The 23,804-nt window shown below is 43.2% G+C and overlaps 1 protein-coding gene across 3 annotated transcripts in view; it reads right to left on the minus strand.

The window, feature by feature from the left end:
* Positions 1-23,804, minus strand: part of LGR5 (leucine rich repeat containing G protein-coupled receptor 5) — a 124,787-nt gene that overhangs the window by 37,805 nt on the left and 63,178 nt on the right. For 2 of the 3 annotated variants that reach the window (XM_054988403.1, XM_054988405.1), the window contains exons 5-7: positions 11,791-12,006; positions 5,709-5,780; positions 2,987-3,055 (exon numbers count right to left, since the gene is read on the minus strand). In XM_054988403.1, coding sequence (XP_054844378.1) covers positions 2,987-3,055; positions 5,709-5,780; positions 11,791-12,006 — 357 coding nt within the window. The remainder of the gene's footprint in view (positions 1-2,986; positions 3,056-5,708; positions 5,781-11,790; positions 12,007-23,804) is intronic. The other variant, XM_054988404.1, reaches the window with a different exon arrangement.

The following is a 23,804-nucleotide window of genomic DNA, read 5'->3' on the forward strand; positions in this document are numbered from 1 at the left end:
TATTATTTGGTTGTTTCCTGTTACGTTTAATTTTAATTTTGTAGATAGAGAACCCTCCTCCTCAGTTCCTCTGGTTCACGGAAAAGCAGCTGAGATTCAAGAAAGGAAAAAGATTTTTTCAGTTGATGATCCTTTTCCTTATTCCTTTCTGTACCCTCCTTGTTCCCCCCTCCTCCTCCTCTGTCCTCTCTCAGGACTTCCATCCTATCTGCCTCTTCAAATAAGTGAAATAAAGTCACATGACTAAGTTACATTTTCTTTGTTGGGGGGAATTGCTAGCAGTCAGATCCCTCCTCTTGCTGAGGGGCAGTTTAAGCACACGTACCAGTGGTGTTGTGTGGTGGGGGGGAAGAGGGGTGGTTGCCCCTAATGCATGATTTTGCAGTAATGCAAATCTGTTCTTTACATGTTCTTTAAAATCTTCAGAAATGTTATTTAAATTATATTTTGACACTATGATTCTTTTATTATTTCTCTTAAGATTTATTCTAATTTTTGATTTTAACAATTTGTGGTCTATACCACAATCAACTCCTAGCCTTGTTTTAGCAGAGAAAATAGAGCTTCTCCACCTTCTTAGTTTGATTATGTAATATATTTGGTTCCTGTATTGGTCACATGGTGACTGACACATATACAATCATCTGTTTGGTTTCTGCATTTCTTACCCAAATAGGCAGTCTCCTAATTAGATGGGGGAAATTAGCTTATAGGAGACAAAGTAAGAGAGGGTAACTGGGATTCTTCACTAGTGTTTACAGGGATTCTTCCCTTAAGAGAACTCTTGAAATGTTCAGCCAGAAAGGTTTTTATTAAAAGAGAAATAAAAGGGCAAACAAGTAAAAGAAAAAAGTAATACCTACTGAGGAATTACACAACTTTAATGTTTAGAAAGAAGAAATTGAAATTTTAAAACTTTTCTATTCTTTGGCTCAATCATCAATTAAAAAGGAGACTACAACCATGAAATCAGAAGGAGATTGAGACTTGGAAGGTCTGCCATAAAGGAACTAGAAAAGATCCTTAATTTTAAGGAAGAGTCACTAGATACCAAGGTATCTAATTCATAATATGGTATTCCCCATTACTATGTGTAGATGCAGAGCTGGACAATGAAGAAAGCTGACAGGAAGAAAACCCTCCCCAAAGCCATTGATGATTTATGGAGACACTGAGGAATGAAGATTATCATGAATCATGTGTTCTATGGCAAGACTTGGGGCGTTTCCACACGTTCCGGCATAGCGCTATACTCACGGACCGAGGACGTCTTCCTGGTGTGATTTCTGATGTCACTGCGCCACAATGCCACTCTCGAGGCATGATGATGTCTGAAATCGCACCACGAAGATGCCCTCGGTCTGTGAGTATAGTGCTATGCCAGGACGTGTGTTTGGAGGAGCAATCAGTGGGAGGGCTTCTAGTGTCCCTTCCCCACTGGCAGGAGCCATCAGTGGGAGGGCTTCTAGTGTCCCTTCCCTACTGGCAGACCTCCTGAAGACACCTGGTTTTTGGCCACTGTGCGACATAGAGTGATGGACTGGATGGGCCATTGGCCTGATCCAACATGGCTTCTCATATGTTCTTATGTGTGGATATAGCATTGTTCTGCAGACTAGAAAGGTTCCCTGTCAGTCACAATATCTTCTGACTCTTTCCTTCTCTCAGGAAATCTCAACTCACTAAATCAGACAATGTTACAAGAATAACAAATATTAATGTTAACAAGTTTCATTAACTAATAAATGAAAGTACATCTCAGGAATGCTATTTGTAAGAAGCAGTCAATACTTGTTTACTTACAAACTAATAACAGAGAAGGAACTTGCATAAAAGTTTAATGTTCAGCCGTATATGTGTTATAATACTAACAATGTGCTTATATGTGTTGAATGTAATGTAAGAATTACTCAGTGTGCATACAAAGAAAAATAATGGGTACATTGTACTCAGATTGTACACATGTCCACTGTAATGCGTATATAGCATTACTGAGAGCTTTGAAAATGTTCTTTGAATATTGTATTAATGTTTTGATGGTACAGATTTTTATGGCATTACTGTTATGATAATCCCATAGATGTGCTGCAACACAATGAACTAAATGTTATACATGTTAGAGTCCAAGAATCATAGTACCTCTGGGGCTCATAAAACAGATATCTGGAAACAACCTTAGAATTATGCTGTTTTGCTGTCAAAAAGTGCAACATCTCCACTAGATGCAAGTATGTCCATTCTGCTTTTTTTATCAGTCTCAGAATGGCCACACTTCAGTCTCCCAGGTATGACTGACCATTTTGGTCCACAACCTGCCTTGACTATATGATTCCATTCTCCCATCCCCAGAAAAACATGGACAATAATAATGCAACAATAATATTCATTCTTCCTTTCTGCTTGTATTTCTGAAAGTGTGTTGCCTTTTAGTTATGATTTGAAGATCCTGCTCAGATTTTTTTTATGGAAACACCAAAGTTATGTTCTACATGTTCTGTGACTGAAACTCCTGATATGTATTTTGGTTGTAAAAATGCATGGATCAGGACCCAAGCAAATTTATTTCTCCTCCTCTGTGCTATTGCCCTGGGCCACTTAAAGCTCCAGTAGAGGAAAAGAAGACAAACATTGTGCCTCCTTCCCCTCAAAGACTAATATTAGCATTTTGGGTCCAAGAAATAGCATGTGAAGGAGTGTCTTGTTTCTGATCCAAATCTTGATTCCTGGTTTCAAAAACCATCGATATCAGTGGACTTAACAAAGTGTATCACTGCTTAGGACTGCACTGTTAATCACACATCTGGAGTTCCAATTGTGACATTTCAGCATCACATATAGTTTGGCCCAGAAATATGTTTTTTCCTAGCCTGCTATGAAGGACTTGCTGTTTCCAGTATTTCTAGGCCAGAAACACATTATCACTGAAATAAAGAAAACTTGAAGACCAGACAAAGGGATTCTTAGCAGCTTGAAATTCTGTACTTACAGTTCTTTCAAGCTTCTGAGAGCTCTGACAGAGGTGGGGAATTTATCCAGATTGTTGTAATTTAAATCCCTAGATTTAAAAAAAGTGACAATAGTTAAATTAAACATAAAACTTATTGCATTCTTATTGTAGTATTTGTTTATAGTTGTATCTTATCTGTATTGCATTTACAGGTCTATAAACCAGTGTACCTTAAGAAATATGAAGAATTTATTAATCACCATCTTCAGTTTTTTAATGATCCTAATGAACGGTATTATATGGCTTTTGCTTTTAATTTTTCTTTGGACCAAGGCAGATTTCTGTAATGATCAATATATCTAATTCTTCTGAATGGGGCCACAGAATGTGAACTAATAGATAAGCAAAACAGAGCTACAGACAGATAGGGAGGATTTCTCTACAAACCTGAAGGAAGTCTGTCTGTCTAGGGGGATTAAAACCCCCCAAAATAATGCCTGTAGTTTTAAGAGTTCTCAGTGGCCCTTTTGAAGTTTGCTAGGCAATCAAAACAATATTGCTGAGCTTTCCAAACCCTGTTTTCTGTAAACCAAAGCTCAGAGGAGGGCAGGATATTTCTGCTGAAGCCTTCAAATGGGCAATTTTTGGCTTCAATGTGCCCTATGGCTCTTTATTCCTGCTAGAAAACAACATAGTTTTCCAGCACAAGGGAAGAAATGCAAATGCACTGAAGCCAGTTCAGTGGGACATGGATTACATGCATGCACTTCTCCCCGTCTTTGTGCCTCCCCCCCTGCCAGCCATGTAAGTGGGACCGGGGAGCAGCAGGTAGGGGTGGGATTTCCCCCACCCCCGGTGGGGGGATGGCAAGCCTATGGAAGTGGTAGCTGCTGCACAACTGGATCCAACCTGGCTCAGTGGTCGCCACCATGCAACTGAGCCAGACTTTTCCCAGGGACAGGCTGAGAGTGAAGAAAGGAAAGTTGAAAAGGGGGGGGGGCTGGTAAAGGCAAATTGGCTAGTGGGTTTTAAGGAGAGAAGGAAGCAAGAATAGAGGAGATGCTAAGGGTATGGATGCCAGGGCACTTGGGTGCCCAAATGGGGCTCTTGGGGGGGGGGGGTAGAGAGCAGCAGCATGCACTCTAGCACGCCCCCACCGTGCTGGAGAATGATGTCATTTTCTTGTGTGCCAGGGTAGCTATGGGCTGCTCCCAAGAGCAGTTAGTTAAAAATCACCTCCAAACACCCACTGGGAGGCCATTTTTAATTAACTGCACTTTGGCACAACCCGTAGTTCCCCCATTGTGCCAGGAAATTCCAGCATGACAGGGAATTTGACATACTTTTCTCTCCCCAGGGTCCCAGGTGAATGGGGTTGGGATGGCAAATGGGGAGGGGGGGTCCCTTGGCTCAGGTGTGGGGCTGGCAACCCTAGCTCTGGGGGCTGCCAAAGAAGGGAAACAGGAGTTAGTCTGATAGTGAATATAGGAGAAATAAGAAGCCTCTCACAAGTCCTTGTGGTTCTAATTATATCTAATTCTGATCAATAGCCTCAGAGTGTAGATCAAAAGTCTACACAATTAGGCCATGTAAAGACAGGAAGTATTTTCTTACAAATCTAAATGAAGCCCCAGGTTTGCAGAAAATATACGATATGTAAAAAATACACTGGATGGTTAATGGCCCCTCTCCATAAAATTTTCGAAGCAGGGTCTGTTTCTTTAAGAAAATAACAGCACTGAGATCTCCCAACATACTTTGGGGTTGGTAGGCAATCCCAACCAATGTTGCCAAAGCTTCCAAGCCTCTGTGAATGTCAGCATGATCCAGGGGAGGGGAGACAAAACCCAGAAAAAATAGGAGGAAGGGAAGGTTAAGCTGAAGAGGGAAGAATAAAAATATTTTTAAAGGAAAGCTGAAGATGGAGGAGGGAAACAGAAAAAGATGAGTGAGCAAGAGAGTGAGAGACACAAAGGCTGCCAGGGGAAGAAACAGTAAAAGGTAGAGAAGGAAAGTGAAGGGTTGCAGGCACTGCCAATGGGGGGAAATCAAGAGGGAGAGAGGAAGTGGAGAAATTAGACCTCCCACAAGTCTCACAGGTCTCCCACTTACCTCTTTTTTTGGAAGGACTGAACTTAGCCCTCAGAGAGAGGCTTAAACTGGAGGAAAATGATCTGGGATGGGGCTGTGTTTATTGGGTTTCCTGCTCTCCACCTCCTAGGTAATTTTACCTAATTTAGCTACAATGGATTCTTTACCTTTAGCTAGAGGAGCAGTTTTCTACCGTCCCAATAATTCTTGACAAATTCTCATAAGACTCTTACAGAAAGCATTTGCAATTATGGTGTTCAAAATAAAACAATTAGCAAAATCAAGCCAAGAACACTATCATCCAATGCAGTCTAAAGTAATGAGCATTAAAATCTGTAGAGGCAAATATGAACAAACGGACAGCTTTATTCAGGAAAAAGAGCTCTCCAAGATCAATAATGATTTACATATCATATCAATAATTATTTAAGAATGACAAGAATTTCTTCTTCATAGATATTAACTATATTCTTGAAATATCACTGTTATACTCCACTGCCTATAACAATAATAATATTATAATTTAAGTTTATTCTATTTTTATATAGTCATTAGGACTGATTACCCTGAGCCTTTCGTAATCTCAAAAGCATGTTTGGCTTTTAGGCTTTTTGCAGAATGTCAGTGAAAACACTGAAAATAAAGCACAACAAATAAAAGGTCAACTCACAAAGTTTCTAGGCTGTGGAGACCATCAAAGCATTTCTTTCCCAGGGAGTAGATTCTATTGTTATGGAGATGTCTGCAGTGGGACATTAAGAACACAAATCAGGAAAATATTCTGTGCAGAGCGGACTTCAGGACAACTTTTTGATGGTTAAATATAAAGAAAATTATTTTTTCAGGCAGGCATGATTATGCAAATCATGCTTTCACAAGGTCACTTATTCCCTTTTCTCCTAAATTCAAACCACACTGATTAGAAATCTTTTTAGTTTCCTGAGCACCACCCCCCACCACCAGTTCCTATTGATGTAGTGGATAATATTTATTTTATTTGTTCTTCTTTATTTGTTCTTCTCTTCCACAATTTTTTTTTACAGATATGAGTTCTACAACTTTTAAATGACAACCTGAAACTGTACATTTCCAGTATATACCAATAATTATCTTTCTGTGTGTGTTTCTCCTGCAATGACAAAAGTTATGTTTAAAAATTAAAACAATTTTTAGAGCACACCTATAAAATAATCCAAAAGATAAATATACAAAATATAATATACAATTTGTGTTTTTGAATCTAAAATACTGAATTTCAGATTGGGATAAAAGTAGCAAGAAAGGAAAAATGTATCTGAATTTTTGGGTGCCAGAAAACCAACAGGAATTTCTTTATAAATCTATCATCCACCTGCTTGTCCACATACAGCTTGCTGCTGTTGAAACTTATGTAGACTTGGACTCTACAATTTATGCTACTTTTCATTCTAGCATTCTCTTCTGACAGATTTGGGATCAGAATCATTAGTACAGGCGAAACTATCCTGAGCAGGTATGCTAGTTCCCCACTCCCACTTTCTACCCCCACTCCCGCTTATCTGGCCGTCAGGGGAAATGAGACTCCTGGGATGCACCCCGGGGCGGTGTGGTGTGCTCCCCAGCAGTCCGGCGTGCTCCTGTGTGCCGCAATGGCCTGATTAGGCCTGAATTCGGTCCGAATCAGGCTGCAGCAGGGGGCGGGAGTGCTCCTGCAATCTGCAGTGGTTGGATTTGTGCTGAATCGGCCTGGATCGGGCTGCTGCATAGTGCGGGAGTGCTGCTGCGCTCCACAGCAGCCGGATCTCAGCTGATTCAGGTCCAGTTTGACCTGAAATGGCTTGGATTCAGGACGAATCAGGCCACTGCAGAGTGCTCGAGCACTGCCGTGCTCTGCAGCGGCCTGATTTGGACCCCTGGGGGGTGCGAAAGCGCTCCCAGGGCAGCCCATGGCCCACACAATGGCATCACTTCCTGGAAGTGAAGTTATCGCGCAAGCGCAAAAAGCAAAAACAAAAGGTAGGAGCAGGGTCCCAGATCTCCCACTGGGGGCAGGGGTGTCAGTGGACGTGGCAAACCTAATCCTGAGACAAGGAGGCTTCCCTGGATTTGATGACGTTTTTGTTCTCCATCTTGCTCCCATTTGTAAAAGGAGTTTTGTTCATCTCTAGCCATAATGGGTGGCGGTTTTGTACTATGGGAGGAAGAAAAACGAATAGGGTTGCCAGCCTTCACGTAGGCCCTGGAGATCACCTGGAATTACAACTGATATCAAGACCAAAGAAATTCATTCCTCTGTAACAAATGGTTGCTTCGGAAGGTGGCCTCTTTGGTGTTATACCCTGCTGAAGTCCCTCTCCTTCCAGACTCTGACCTCCCCTGGCTCCACCCCCAAATGCCCAGGAATTTTCCAACTTCAAGTTGACAACCCTAAAGAAAATTGTGAAAAAGTTGCAGGAAAAAATGTATACGAACAATACTACTACTAAAATCTACCAAAACACACCTACCACAGCCTGGATGAAAAATAAACCTGCCTCCCTTATATTAGAGTTTAAATAAATTATCTCAACGTGGCATGCCCAAAAGTTACTATTACATTTAGATGTTTTCAAATGGACTATGGAACTAATTTTCTCTCACTGAAGATGGTGTCAGATTTCCATTAACCCGAAGATGTATAACTTCATAAGTTAGTAATTATATAAATTAAATTGCAAAGTAGGGGCAGTGTTGGAAGAAATTAGAACAATGGTGACAGGAGAGTAATCACATGCTAATTAAAGGAACAGCATTCTTCTACTCTCACATAAAATGCTGAGATCAGATACAATGTTTGGTTGTGTGATACAATCAAACAATACTGTTGTGATGTTAACTTTATTTTAATACTGCCTGTGAATCAATATTAACTACTAGCAAAATCACAGTTCAGGGTTGTGCATCTTGTCTATGTACATTTTGCACTTTATTATGAAGCAACAAATCCCAGAAATTGCATTTTAATATGTTGAGATCCTCCTTTGATAGTACTTCCATATCATCAAACTTCTTTATTTTTTGCAACAGCCTATTCAGCCTGTCTTATCTGCATGTTCTAGTTCTCTGGATATTATTGGCTGCTCAGCCTTGATGTCCTAGTGAAACCTTGTTAACAAAGACATCATCAACACATCTACATACCACTGATTTTGTCAATCTGATATTATGGACAGGCTAGAAATCCTTATATTATATGAGTGCAAAGGCAGATGGAATGCATGCCATGGAATAACACCATGCTGTTGTAAATTGCCCATCCAGACAGAATGAAGAGGCAGACACAAGTGTTGGGAACTAATGGGCCATTTTATTTTGGCAACAACATAACATTAAACATAATACAGCAAGGGCCTAATTAGTGGTACAGGTCAGGCCCTGGGGTAACTCCTGGACCACTGCCCTGCCCTGTCTGCACGATCCCTTCTGCCCCGGGTGCGAGCCATCCAAGACATGGCTGGGGCCTGGCCGGCCAGGTGTATGGAACCTCCACCAAGCCTAATAACCCCCCTGCCGTCAAACATGAGGGGCCGTACTCGTACAGGAGGTCCCACACGGCAGTCTGCCCTCTCAGCTGACAGCCATCAAACAATACCAGTGATCCTGACAGACTCCCATTCCCCCTCAAATGGGGATGTGCCAAAGGTGCTCACCGGCCCGCTTATTTCTCCCAAACCCTATCCTACCGAGGAAAACCTGTTTATGGCACCACCACAAAGCCAATTACCACAACCCATGCAAGAAGTGCAAGGTAAGCGAAAAACTCCAAACTCTGTCAGCCAATTAGAGAAAGAAGAAAAAATTCCTACCTGGCCCCGATAACCAGCGACCAGCTAAACCTACACTACTGCAGGGTGAGTGGGTGGGTCAAGCACAAGGCAAACTGCTGAGGAGGGCTTGGGCATAGCTTCCTCTTAAGAGCTTGGCTCCGTCCCCTCTCCAGATCCCTGGATGTCAGGAAAAGCATGCTGCATCTCTTCCTCCACAGGTGGGTGGTGGGTGGGAGGCAGCCCCCAGCCCAAAACAATGGCTGGGAGGGCTGAATTAGTTGAGTTTCAGATCTTTTTAAAAATAAGGGACAGGCAACATTTGCTATTTATGTAGCTAAATAACTATGCTCCAGGTGCTTAAGTAAATGAACACTCAGGCCAGTTTCCTGACATTCCAGCTGTGCAGGAAGTACTTTAAGAAAAAGCACCTGTCAATTGGATGAGGGTAGCCTCAACTGTAGAACCCAGCATGTCAACGAACACCCATTGTGACTGTGGTGCACCTGCATGTTCAATAACTGTATACTAAACAAATTGGGGGTGGAGCTGTGGCTCAATGGTAGAGCATCTGATTGCCATGCAGAAAGTCCCAGTTTTAATCCTTGATATTTCCAATTAAAAAGGATCAAAGGTCATGTGAAAGAACTCTGCCTAAGAACCTCGAGAGCTGCTGCCAGTCAGAGCAGACAATGCTCTCTTTGATTGACCAGTGATCGGACTCTGTAAATGGCAGTTGTGTCTGCTTTTTTAAATTCCAGATGTGTAGAGGTGTGTCTGTTTGAAGCCGCCTTTTGTGGAGACTGTAGCAAACATCACTTAAAAAAAAATTTCAGCACATGAGTCGTAACGTTGTACTGCTGGAACCCAGTGGCGTAGCGTGGGTTAGGTGTGCAGGAGGTGGTGTCCTTGCCCTCATGTGCGCACACAAAGCACGTGCACGCTCCGGGCCCTGCACGATGACATCACTTCTGAGATGTCAGTGCACAGGGCGTGTGCCCCACCTCCCCCAGAGTGCTCCTGCAGTTCAGGCCGCTCACCTTACTGCCCCTTACCCCTTCGCCGCAGCTGCCTGCACCACCGCTGGGTGCTGAGCTGATGGTGGTGGTGTGGGCAGCTGCGGCAGAGATAAGGGGTGGAGGAGGCAAGTGGTCTGAACTGCAGGAGCGAGGAGAGGTGGGGAGATAAGCAGAGAGGCGGGCCGCCTGTCACACTGCCAGGGTGCCCGGCTTGCTGGGTGCCAAACTGGTGGTGGTGGTGGCGCAGGTGGCTGTGGTGAAGGGGGAGGCAAGTGCCCTGAACCACGGGAGCAGGGAGGGACAGGGAGACAAGGGGGGAGGTAGGCTGCCTGCTGCACTGCCGGGGCACCGGGGCACCCAGCTTGCTGGGTGCTGAGTTGGCAGCAGTGCAGGCTGTGGTGGTGAAGGGGTGGGGAAGCAGGCCGGAAGCGTTCCTGGAGAGGGGTCGTGGATGTGGCACCCCCTCAAAATTTTGCGCCCAGGGCAGCTGCCCCCCTCACCCTCCCCACACTACACCACTGCTGGAACCCAGAGTGTCCTCTATCTCCCTTCTTCTCTCTGTCCCTGTATTTGCTGATTGGGCTGCCCTTTACCCACCATTTAAAAAAATTTTTGGAGAGGCAATTGGTAGCAGAGTTCTGTGGGAACACATACAAAGTACTTTTCATGCTTCTTTCACTAGCAGATTGCTCTGGTGTGGTTTGAACTGTCTGCTTTTAAAATGCTGCTGCCTGAACAAAACAGCGTTCCCATTGGTCTCCTCACATCACATGACCGTGTTCTGGGATGGGGAAGGTAGATTCATGAGACGAGTCCCTGATCCCTGTTTCCAAATCACTGTGAACATGAGCTCTAGTTGTAAAGTGAGGAAATAAAAAGTAAACCCAAGAAGTGATCAGTGGGGAATGTGGATTGCCATTAGGGAATGGGACAGACATTGTGCTTATAGGAGTAAAATGCATTGTGACTCTCCCCTAATTAAAATAAAGGGGCGGTTGGATGCTCAGTTGCTTGGGGTTTGTTTCAGGCTTCTCCTAATGTCAAAGAGTTGATCATATGATAAAAATGTAATTTACTGGCACAGTTTGCAAAGTTATGAATTTGCAGTCTTGATTTCACAATACAGCCATAAGAGAAATGATGTTGCAGCATTACGACCCTTCCCTCATTTAAAAAAAATAAAGGGTGTGTGTGTGGAGAGCTGGGGAGGGAGGGAGTTGTATCTACCGGGTGGCCAACCAATCAGTGCCCAGGGAAAGGAAAGAGTGGGGAAGAGAAGCAGTACAGGACTAAGATATCTTCCCACATATAAGACATATCAGTGGCAACTCAACAGTGGCTTCAAATAAAGTCACCTAATGTGCACAGGGGGAAAAGTCAGGGAAAAGCCAGGGAAGGTTTGATTCTGCATCTCATAACTCCTTTTCTCGTGTGGAACTCTGGAGATTGAGAGAAGCAGAATAAAATCTGAATCACCATAAACTGACCATGCAGAAAATACCAGAGAGTCACCATATATAGATTCAAATGTCTCCATAATGCATATGATTTGCTTTGTTCCATTTTATGCTTCTATAGGTGACAAAACCACTTTTTAATAACCTACAACTGGATTCCGTTAAAGGAATCCACTCATGTGACAAATCCATTATGTTTTGTTTATATGCCGATTTAGATTTTAAGTGAGACAAATTATGCTGATTATTAAAAAATGCAAGATTAAAAAGAAAGAATTAATATATACCTTCCCAACCTCCTTCATAAATGCTGCTAATTGGGTATATTTTGGATTCACATTTCACATTTTGTTTCGTTCATCCTAAAAATACATTGTTTCTCTCACGACGTTTATATTAGATACTGAAACAAATTAATTCAAGATGCCAACAGGCCAAAATTCTTGAGTTAGATAACTATGTTATGCACTGAAATGCAATTTTAAAAAACTTACAGAACTACTAAACTGGAGAGAGTTCCAAAAGCGTAATCTGGAATGTGGTGTATTTTATTCAGTGCCAGTGTCATTGCCTGAAGGGCTGGCAAACTCTTGAAAGCTTGCACTGGAATATCTGTCAAAGAGTTGTCATCTAGCCACAGGTGTCTGAGTGAAATCAAGCCGTTGAAACAGTTGGGGGGCACAAAGCTGATGTGGTTAGCATCCAGACGTCTAAGAGAAAGAGAAATATAGAATTTAGATTTAATGCAAAAATTCTTCATTATTAAGAGTTATCATGTCTTATTTCTATTTTTTTAAATGTATGCTTGTACTTTCTCTCTCTCTCTCTCTCTCTGTGGGTATATGCCATCAAGTGACAATTGACTTATGGAGACTCCAGCATGAGGCAATTAAGAAGTGGAGGCCGTTTGCCAGTGCCTTTGGAGTCTCCCTTGGTGGTCACTCATCCAAGTTCTCACCCTACTTAGCTTCCAAGATCTGATGAGATCAGGCTATATCATGCCACATTCCCTCTCCTTGTACTTCTACTCTATATGACATTGTTTTGGACATATATTCTGGTCCCTATTATTTATGAAACAGGGAAAAGGACAATGAGTTTCCTAGAGGGTAGGATAACCATAATAAATATTAATAAAATATTATCTTGGCCTTGCCTTTCTTTGAAGGTGTATTAGGGATCTCAGGTCCCCTGATGGGGCAGGGGAGACCCCACTCCCACCCTCCACCCCCTGGAACCACTCACTGGGTTGGCAGGGGAGAAAGGCAGGGAAACAGGCCTCCCCAGTATGGTCCTCAGGGTGGCATGACAATGTCACTCCCGGGAGTGACATCATTGTGCCACCTCAAGTGTGCTCCTGCACTTCACAGTGGGCTGATTTGGGCCTGAAATGTGAGGAGTGAAAAAATGGTGATTGCTGGGTCCCCCCTCCCACTGGGAGGGTAAGGGGACCTAGCAACCCTAAGGTGTGTATCTAAGCAATGGAAGGGGGGACCCCGGGTTTGAATGAGGTTTAACACTCTTCTAGCCTATCTAGATGCCCTAATTTCTGGGATCAAGTACGTTATTTCTGAGCTTCACCCTTAAACCTACCCTAGGCCCCATCAGTTCATGTAGATAATAAGGGTCAGGCTTCCATTTGATCATTGTAACACTAAGCTGGAACATGAGGTTCTGTGCGCTTTATGCTTAAACCCTGAGGTATAGAATGCAATCACAAACAATTTGGGGGAATTAATTTGGAATGACTTCACAATAGTAATATTATTATTTATATCGGTTAGTCTGTTTCCTACTAAAACTACCCAAAGCAGCAAATATAAAAAATTATGCTAGGAAATTTTATCAGTGGTATTTGTCCTCCAATGGCTCATTTATACTAGCAAACCACAACCTTATTCTGCACTTGCCATGTGGGATCCAGCCTTTTAAGGAACACACCATGACCATGGATGTTGTAGACCCACAGAACAAGGTTGTACATATAAAGTGTTAAAGAACAGCACTGAAATACTAGAAATTGTCTTGCAACCCTTGCTTCATACCCCTAACCTTCATTTCCAATTACACATGTAACTGTTTGCTGGCATCTCTCTCTTTTTACCCTTGTTTCTCTCATTCCCTTTTTTCTCCCCCTTTGCTCTTCTCCATCAGACTTCAGACCATAATTTCCTTTATGGATGGCCATTTTTGGCTTATATGTAAAGTGCTATGTTTATTACGACACTTATAAATGAAATGATTATTTAATAATACTTTAAAGTGATATAAATATAATGATGAAGTATGTACAATTTAGGTTTAGATATGAGAAGCTCAGATTCATATCTCAAGACTGGCTGCTAGACACTTATATTAAAATAAAATAATATAGTTACCGTTCTAGAGTAGACTTATGAGTATAAAAATATACATAGAAAGTAGCCCTTGCTGTGTGACATTCAATAAACCACCATCTCATATGACAATCTACCTAACAAAGTTGGTTTGAGCAGGAATGGTCAAATTTCATATTTTGGTAGCCCAGTCTTTTCCAAAACAGTGATCTAGGCTAAAGAAGGATATTGAACTACATAAGTCTATCCTGCAATGAATGGACAGATTTTATTGCTTTAAATTATCAGACAAGGAATTATTTATACAAAAATAACACAATAAAGGGTGGGAAAAGCCGGCTTCTTGCAATTTTTGAAAAAGCATGGTTTTTATGAATGAAATTCTAATTTTTTTTTATTCCACTTGGATTAAAATTGAATATGAGCCAAACAATTGTGCTACCTTCTAGATTACCATTCTAGGTGTAGAATGTTCTATGCTAGTGCGTGCCACATAAAAGACTCATAAAAATACAACTTGCCGTTCTTAACATCAAATCAATTCTTGAAACCAATTTTATAAAAAATTAAGGGGATGATCCAGCCTTTCCTCTATGTGGGACACATAGGTGTAAACTACGGGGGGGCTGAGGGGCTCGAGCCCCCCCGGATTTGGCCAGTGGGGGCTGAGCCCCCCCCCCGGGCAGCCAGTGAACTACATGGGGGCTAAGGGGCTCAAGCCCCCTCAGATCTCACATGAGGGTCTCAGTTACGATAGCTGATGAAGCACAGGATTGTCCCCCCCCCCCTCTCCTGTTATATCATATTATAATTTCTATGATTCTTTGGGGCTTTGTTCCTGTTTTTTGCTTGTATGTATTAGTGTGTTTATTAAGAATTTAATAAACTTTTATATACCTTGCTTTCTTAGCACACTCAGGAAAACTTAAAAAAACGTTCCCTTACAGGCTTTTCTGTGTTGCCTTTCTTACAGCCAAACTACAAGTGACGCCTGACACCGGTTGGACACTTGTCAGCTTCCCTCAAGTTTTGATGGGAAATGTAGGCATCCTGGTCTTGCAGCTGTAATGGAGAGCCAAGCTGTAAAACCAGGATGCCTACATTTCCCATCAAAACTTGAGGGAAGCTGACAAGTGTCCAACCTGTGTAAGGCGTCACTTGTAGCTTGGCTCTTAATGTCAAATATATGACCATTAGTTTGTCCTATACACATGGTATGTATAATTATAGAACATAAAGTGACTATCCTAAAAGTGAATTTCAAAAACAGGACACAGCAAGAGATCGCTGAGATATCACTATAACCACTGACCAACTCCCACATTTTCCTAGGTTTGGCCCAGCTCAGGGGCATTGTTAAGGGGGTCCCCATGAGTGCCTGGGTCCCCCTAAATTTGTGCAGAGCCCCTCCCTAAATCTCCCATGGCCCCACCTCCATAGATGGTGGCAAAGGAAGCCCCTCCCTGTGATGTCATTGGCTCCTCCCTGTGATGTCACTGGCATAGCAATACCTCTGGCCTGGCCCCAGCCCCCCCCCCCCCCGGGAAATTGGAAAATCTACACCCTTGGTGGGACAGGATCATGGCCCCTCACTGTTTTCCAAATGGAAGCTTGCTGCCATAGAGTCACAATTCTCCATGTTGCTCTCATTGTCAGTACAAATGCCGAGGCATAAACACTGGCAATGGAGGTTCCCCATAAGAGTTTTCTTTGCACACCTCTGCCCTCCCTGATTACCATTTTCCCTGCATTGCTTTCCTGCCAGGGTACAGTACTGCTTTTGGATAAGTTTTTAAAGATAACTGCTATAGGATTATACTATACAGTGTTTTAGTAATTACCAATTTTTAAAAAGCACTCAGGAACCCTTTGGAGGCATGGCAGGGAAAATTACGACCATGATGGGCTGATGGAAGGAAGTAACACTGTTGTAAGCAAGATCCATGCAGAGCAAGAAAATCCACACCTTTCCATCCAGATGGCTTGATAACACACTTGGACAGTGAACTCTTTCCAAAAGAGATTAGAGCAAAAGCAAGTTTGGGAAAACACGTATTGAGGTCAAGAAAAGGATGGTTAGATTGCAATAGAGCATCTCTTTGTGTGGATGCTCCCCCCGGAAATGTGTTCAAGTTTGGAAGTTAAAGCAGAGAAAAACCTCCATCTGGAAGCAGCCTAAATTGAAATTAAGAGACCTTTTTCAGACTGTAATTTCCTTCTTTTATCTTAAATCAGTGCTCCTCCCGAGGTGAATTTAAAGCCAGAAAAGAGCTTTTAATTAAATACTGGCTGCAGATCCAGCAACAGAAGACCAGTTAAGCAATATAATGTTCCTTTCTTTAGGTTTTGTTATGAGCTCCTTACAATGCCGAGAGGCAGTTGTCACCAGAGTACTTTCACAAAACAATGTAGGCTTACAGCCAAACCACAAAAGGTGTGAGTGCATGCAGTCTTTTTGTTAGTGTACAAGGTGATTTCATAGTTGCTGTAATTCCTCAGTGCCATTGATACTCTAATGGTTTGGAAACTGGGGGAGTGGCACAGTGTGCACCTATCTACTTGCCCTTCTTGCTCCTAGTCCTGTTGCTTTTACATCTAAACCACTAGTGGTCCTGCACAACTGCTCTATGCTGCATGCACAGTGACTTCCCATTTGTTTGCTTTGGGCAGGCAGTCTCCCAGTGGTTTAGCCCTCCCACTTGCCCTTGTGTCCAGGCCAGTAGGAGAAAGGTAGGGGTGGAAATGACATTGTGTGATGCATCAACATCATCTCTGTGTGAAAAATCAGATATGACGTCAGTGCATCAGGTGACACTATGGAATTCCCTTGAAACACTACGGTATTATCATAGAACTTGGGGGATATTCCACCCGGAATATCACCTGATGCATTAATGTCATGCCCAAGTTTTCACCAGGAAGTGACAATGATGTGATTGTGTAATGTTATTTCTGTCCCTTTCCCAACTTCAAAGACAGAGCCATGTGGGACTGCTGAGGGAGAGAAAGGGTTCCTTTGCAGCCCTCTGCCACCTCTGTTGGCTGCTCAGCTGGTTTCCCCCCTCCTCCTGTGTTCTGGCTGCTTGCCTGGCTCCCTTCCCCTGGCGCTCTGGGAGGCTGCTTGCCCGCAGTGCCAGAGGGAGCAAAAGCAGGAAAAAGGCTGAGGCAAATGACAGGGGAAGAGAAAAATATTTAGCACTTGTGGACTAATATTAACTGTTTGCTAAACTACATGTTATACCGGGGAAACCATGACTGATTTCCTGTCCTTTGTCATCTTCTTACCAACTGCAGTTGGAAGAGCCGTGCTAAGTTCCTGATCTAAATAATCCCTCTCCATTTGCTGATTGCTCTATATCACTCCATTACACACAGAGTATATACCAGCCTGGGAAGGAGAAATTTGGATCAAGAAAATTGAGCCATGTCTCTTTCTCAACAAAGTTATTAGCTCCTCTGGCTGGGTTTTAAAAAATAAATCAGGAGATTGTCCATTGCTTTCCCAGAATAATAACAAATTTGGCCTAAAGAAAGATAGCACAAAAAAGTACAAGTTAAACAGGAGCACAATACTTTAATTGAGACCAACTGGGCGTACCAGCTCCAGTTTAGATTATTGGATATTTTGGGGAAGTGCTTGGGGAATGCTGAAACGTTACTGTCCTTTAGAAATACAAAAAAAAAGAATAGCTGAAAAAGTGGTCAGGATACAGATGAGGGTGAGAGTGGTTAGATCTGCACCAACCAATCAACTAACGAGGAAAAGGAGAAGTGGGAGAAGAGAAGCAAAAACGTTCACACTGACATTAATCGGGACAGCCACAACTCAGCAGCTGATTCCAAATTAATGTTACAGTATGTCCGCAGGAAGATTCCACAGACAAAGTCTGGTGCCACATCACACGACTACCTTGCAAGTGTGAAACCTCTACAAACATGGGAGGCGAAACAGGTACTGAAAATACTTTAAAAGACCCACTGTGAAAGAGGCCCACAGTAAAATGCACACTGGTAATATGTTACTGTTTTACAATAGTGACTCAGGAAGCTTTTTGTAGATGTTTCAGGTTAGATTATGCTAAAAAAATGTATGGTAGTTTTTCAAATGTGCTTAATATTTGTTTTCAAAGAATGAAAACGGACCTTTGGACACTTACCGTGAAGGGTCCTTCTCCTCTGAGGAAAGGAGGACATCTTGGGTGATTCCCACCATCCAATCAGGGAGGCAGGAACTAACTTTCTTCCTCTTCCTGTCTAGCCTGTGGGACCACCCTCTCTTCAGTTCAGGTGACTCCACAAAGCAGTAACATTGAATTTATCATTCAGCAACTGTTAATACTGAGAGAAAAAACACCTGTTGCATTAACATGTACTGTAAATAAAGCATAACCCGGAGGAGGTATAAGAATGAGGCAGCAGGGTAGAGAAGGACGGAGACCCGGGGAGGGCAAGATGTCCTCCTTTCCTCAGAGGAGAAGGACCCTTCACGGTAAGTGTCCAAAGGTCCGTTCTCCCTCTGAGGCGGAGGACATCTTGGGTGCTCCCAAAGCAGTTTCCAGTTTCTGGGTGGGATGTGGTCTTCGTCCATGATCACGCACTGCAGTACTTTTCCACTACAGTCGCTGTCCGCTGAATCATATAGATTCGATTTGTAGCATCTTAATAAGGTCAAGACTGACAAACTTGCAGCCTTCTACAAAAGTGTTCCCGTGTAACGCTGCACTGGTAGTAGCATCCCTCAAAGAGTGAGCTGGTATCCCACAAGGAACCTCTGCAAAAAGAGTTTTTAGGAGTTTTGATAGTGTATGTTTTGCTATTGGCACCTGCTGCTGCTGAAGACATTTTCTTCCCTAAACTGAGATGAGATATATTTAAGAACAGTAAGACTGACTTTCTAAATTGCAATATTCGGAGCAGAGGCCTTAATCCTCCTTCTGACATCTAGGTTGTGTCAGAGCCCCTCCCTAGTCTATTTAGGGTACAGGTATAAATATGGTAGCCTTATCTCTTGCAAACTATGCAGTTTGGAATACGGTTTTGGAAGACAGTACGAGGCATCACCTTACTATTGGGAAAGATACAGAGTTCAGGTCTGACTAAATCTTCTGGCAGACGCGAACATAATAAGGAAGATAGTCTTCATTCTCAGCCTTCTTAGGGGAACATCCTTGACTGGTTCAAATGGATGCTTGGTCAGGGCTGTGTAAAATGTCTACTGAGTGAGGGCTTCCCAATAAGAGTTGTAAATTCTGAGCATAAACTGTTTTCTGAATGCTAGGAGAATGTCGGCCACCTCTCAGAAATATTCCCATCTTAGAAAGGTGTTCCTTTCTATTTCCACACGGTTAAGCAGAATAAGTCTAAATGAGAGAGCCAAATCGGCCCCTGCTGTAACTTGACCGGATAGGTCAGTAGGATGAGAGGTGCAAATATCACCATCTGTTGGAGGGTGGAAAGGCATGGTCTGTTACTGGTAAGGGTAGTAATACATAGAGGAGGCCTAATGGCCACTGCAATGTCAGGGCATCTGCTTGTGAGTAGAACAAATCTTGTCATGTACCCCAGTAGTTGATGGCTGTGTTGGGGCGCACACAGGTTCATTAGGTGTTGTGAAGTGCAATGTTATGAGATGTTTCTTAAGGGACTATACCCGTTGTCCCCTCAGCCAGTCTGCCTGGGCATTGGATATGCCTTTGATGTGTACAGTTCTGATTGAAGCTAGGTGACCATCCTCCCAGGTAAGTATCCTTGCTGCCACCTGTGTCACTTCAAGGTCTTGAATCCCCCCTGCTTGTTTATATATGTTTTGTCTGCAACCTTGTCCATACAGAGCTCTGAACTGGAAAAGGGCCAGACAAATTGCTCCCCTTTCTACGTCATTGATAGGAAGACATGCCTAACCTGATTCTTACACCTGTAAATATTTGTTGTTCTTGAAGGATCATGAATCTTTTGCTTTGTATTGGGTTGGTGACCTTAGCTCAGATGGGTTTTGATCTGAAGTGGTATCTGAATGGGAAGATCTGTCTTCTCCATGATCTGTTGTTAATCAGATCTAAGTAAGGTCTGAAGTGGTCTTGCCTATAGACGACCCCAAAGGTATTGCATTGTAGGTAGCAACTAGCAAACCCATCAGTTTCAGTAGTGTTGTGAGAAGTGATTTTGCACTCTGATGACAGTCTCAGTCAGCAGTTTGGTCTTCCTGACCTTTTCTTTGGAGAGGGATAGAAAAAACCATTTTGGTGACTGTGATCTAACCCAGGTGTTCAAGCTTGTAGGAACTGAATGGTGAATTGAGTGTTGTGGTGAGATTTTCTCTTGAACCGATCAGGAGATCCAAGTGAACATGAATACCCCGTCTCTGAAACGTATGATGGGGTTGAACATGAATTTTGTAAATACTCTTGGTGTGATGGACAGGCCAAAACAGGATGGCTCAGAACTGCCAATTTTTGTTTTATTATTATTGTTGTTGTTGTTGTTAATTAATTTATTTGTTTGTTTATTTTAAAAACATAAAATCTTAGATAATTTTGATGGGCTGTCAGAATTGGTACATGGAGGTATGTCTCTGTGAGATCTGTAGATGTCATGTGTTCTTCTGATTGATTTAGTCACTGCGACTGAGCACAGAGTCTCCATTCAGAAGTGATATAATTTGATAAACTTGTTCAAAAAACTTGAGGTCTAATAACACCCTCCAGTCCCTATTCTTTTTAGGGACTGAGAAGAAGATTGAGTAGACCCCTTTCTGGAGGGCAGCTTTCAAATTGTATGGAATAGCCTTGTGAGACTATGTGTAAGGCCTGCCTGCTTGTCAACCTAAGCTTGATGGTAAAGAGTAGTTGGCCTCTCACGGGACAGCTAGCAAGTTCTGTCTTAGAGATCTGGGTATTAAGGTTGATCTCTTTCCCCGTGTGGAGAACTGGCTGTTTGATCTTGGGAAAAGGTAAGCATTATCCCCACAATACAGCTGGAGAGCTGGGACTGAGAGGACTGGTTTATCCAAGACCATGTGGCAAGTTCATGGCAGCAGTGAGAAGTAAACCTGCAGAGTACTGCATCACTGTTCAGTTATTTAACCGTTATACTACAAGTGTGGTCTTAAAAAGACACACACACCCTTATTAAAGGGTTGCCTAGATTAACCTCAGGATGGCCATTTGGAATCTTGTCTGGACCTTAGTAGTGTGTGTTATGAATAAAAGGCTGAGGTCCGATGGATCTCCTCTCAGACTGTTTGAGTGTTTTTGGCAACACATTCTTCTGTCCTAGGTCTCAATCTAGATCTTTCCCATGGCACCCCCAAATAGCTTGTCTCTCTGAAAGAGGTAAGCCAGGATGATAATCTTAGTGTGTGAATCTGCTGGCCATGCTCTTACTCAAGCGTGCCAGCTTGTCACTGCTGTCAAGACCATAATCCTAGAAGAAAAAGGTAAATGTATCCAGGATGATGTCTGTCTTGAAGGTATTGGCCCTTACATTTCTGTTTGCCCCTTCAATGGGGGCAGCTATTGTTGTACAGGAGGAGTTGGATCAGTTTCCAGATCCATACTCCTGACACTCTTGAGGCAATAGAGACAATAGCTGTAGCCTTAATAGCCATGGTCACGGACTCGTGAGCTCTTGTTAGCATGGCCTCTCTCTTCTTGTCTAAGTGGTCTCTGACTGATCCTTACCCATCTTCTGACCAGAGCCCAGATGACTGAAGAGTAGCCACTGGAGGTTTCATCGCAGGTACCTGCAACAACTCATAGCAAAAAAGGTAGTAAGTACAGGGGTTTTTTTGGGGGGGGGGGAGACCAAGTTTGGGGATTATTAATTGGCTTATGGTGTAGAACACTCAGCCTTGAACCTTCTCCACAAATATTCTGGAAATGGGAGGACCTTTCCTGAGGAACCTTCACGAGGAAGTGACTCGTTTCCCTGGGCTGGATTTAGTATTCCCAGTCCTACTCCCCCAAGGCTAATTTTTACAGCTCTAAGGCTGAGAATGTCTTAGGTGTAAATACTGGTAGACCTCAGATTCTGACAGCTGGACTGACTGTTCTGGTAGGGATATTTCTTCCTTTTCCACATCTGAAGGAATTCATCCTTCTCCCTGTCATTACAAACTCCATCTGAGGGTGATTCCCCTGCTCCGTGGGGATCCCTGAATTATAAACGTTACAAACTGCCTTATTCTGACTCAGACCATCAGTCAGTGTTCTCTCCTCAGACTGGCAGCAGGTCACCAGGGTCTCAGAAAGAGGGGTTTTTTTTTTTCCCCCTCCTCATCTACCTAATCTTTTAAACTGGAGTTAAGGGGAACAAACCTGGATCTTTTGCATACAAAGCAGAAGCTCTTCCACAGAGCTACAGCCTTACTCATGGAGGGAGGAGGAGGTAGACACCACACCACTATTTCCTCTCTCCTGGTTAGTCTTAAGAGTTAAAAGGTTCAAAGACACCGGCAAAATTGCGCCCTTTATACATTACCCATCTGACAGGGAAAGGCAGGGCTAGATCCTGTTGTAAAAGCAGGGCTAAATCCAAAGGGGAAAGGCCTGCTGTAAAATCTCCAGGCAGGAGATTGGCATGGGCACATTCACATGGAGCCAGGGCTGAGGAGATTCCTGGAATCTTTATAGGGCCAAGGTGCTTCTGACTGGTAAAGTAACAGGATTTTCTCCCTCACAGCCAGTCTAATTGCTGACAGGAATTCTGGAGGTATAACACGCTCAGGGGAACACTTACGTGGCCCTCCTAGGCTTGTCGGCTGGAGCTCTGGGTGTCTGGATTATGTTTCAGCCGTGTTTCTCCTGCCAGGAGATTGGCAAGTGCGTTGCGTTGTTTCCCGCCAAAATTGAGCTCCACCAGGTGGCGCTGTTCTCAGCTGGCTGGCTGAGGCACGCTGTTTTAACAAGCTCCCTCTGTGGAAGATGGAGCTGTTGAGAGGCCTGCGTCTCTTCCAAGGCCATTTCCTTGCCGGGGAACACATACAGCCTCAGAGGCATGTTGGTGCCGGCTGGGCCTGTTCCCGCCATCGGTAGGACGGCACTCCATGGGAACAGCCCAAATTCTCCTTGCCAGGGAACCCATACAGCCTCAGAGGCATGCTGGTGCTGGCTGGGCCTGTTCCCGCCACCGGAAGGATGGCTCTCCGTGGGAACAGCCCAAATTCTTCTCCATGAAGCTTTCCTCAGAGTCCGATGACTCTCTAGAGACCATCTCTTCCTCTTCTTTTCTTTCTTTGGCAAGAGGAGCAAAAGAAGAGGAAATGGGAGTAGAGTAAGGTAATGAAGTAAGTAAGGAGTAAGGTAAAGAATGATTTGAGGAAGAAGAAAGATAAACAAGAGATAGAGAGAAAAAAGGCAGCAGAGCTAGTCTGCTGCAGAACTGCTCTCCCTGGAGGCAGGAACAGAACTGAAGAGAGGGTGGTCCCACAGGCTAGACAGGAAGAGGAAGAAAGTTAGTTCCTGCCTCCCTGATTGGATGGTGGGAATCACCCAAGATGTCCTCCGCCTCAGAGGGAGAATAACATGTAAACAGATGTAATGCAGCATGTCATTTGAGAGAAATTACATACGCTTTGGGCAGGCATGCTAATATTTTTTTTATTTAAAGCTGCTTCTTCAGCTACAGTCATGAAAAATGTCAGGTCCATTCTATCTCCTTGTCTACAGTATTTCTACCTACTGCACGAGAACAAATAGCTATTTCTATGGCTTCGTGCCAATCTGGCAAATAACTGAGACAAGGTCAGTTGGAACAAATTTATAAAGTTCAGTGTCAAAGCCCTTTTACAATTAAATGTTCAATATAATAACCAACATGGCAGTCAGCAGGGACACAGCTTCCAAAATAGCTCACAAGGCCTGTCAACAAATGGGAAAAGATGGAAAGGTTTAGACTGACCCATGTTGAGCCCCCACTTCCTGCAAGCAGCAACACATTTTATGCTGTTTTGTCTTAAGTGAAATATAATTTGAATGAAAAAAGACAGTGTAGCTTTCCATTTGCTCAGAAACAAATTTCTTGTCAGTGTGATGTTTCTGTCTAAGCAAAGGACTAAAGAGTTACTAGTTTGATAGTTACACTGGTGAAAGGCAATGGCAGGGTAGAAAGAACATTAATCAACTCATTTTTTTCTCCTTGCTTATACATAACCCAGATTTTGAGCTCTTAATTCT

The sequence above is a fragment of the Eublepharis macularius genome, chromosome 9 (genome assembly GCF_028583425.1).
Source record: "Eublepharis macularius isolate TG4126 chromosome 9, MPM_Emac_v1.0, whole genome shotgun sequence".
NCBI classification, from domain to species: Eukaryota; Metazoa; Chordata; class Lepidosauria; order Squamata; family Eublepharidae; genus Eublepharis; species Eublepharis macularius.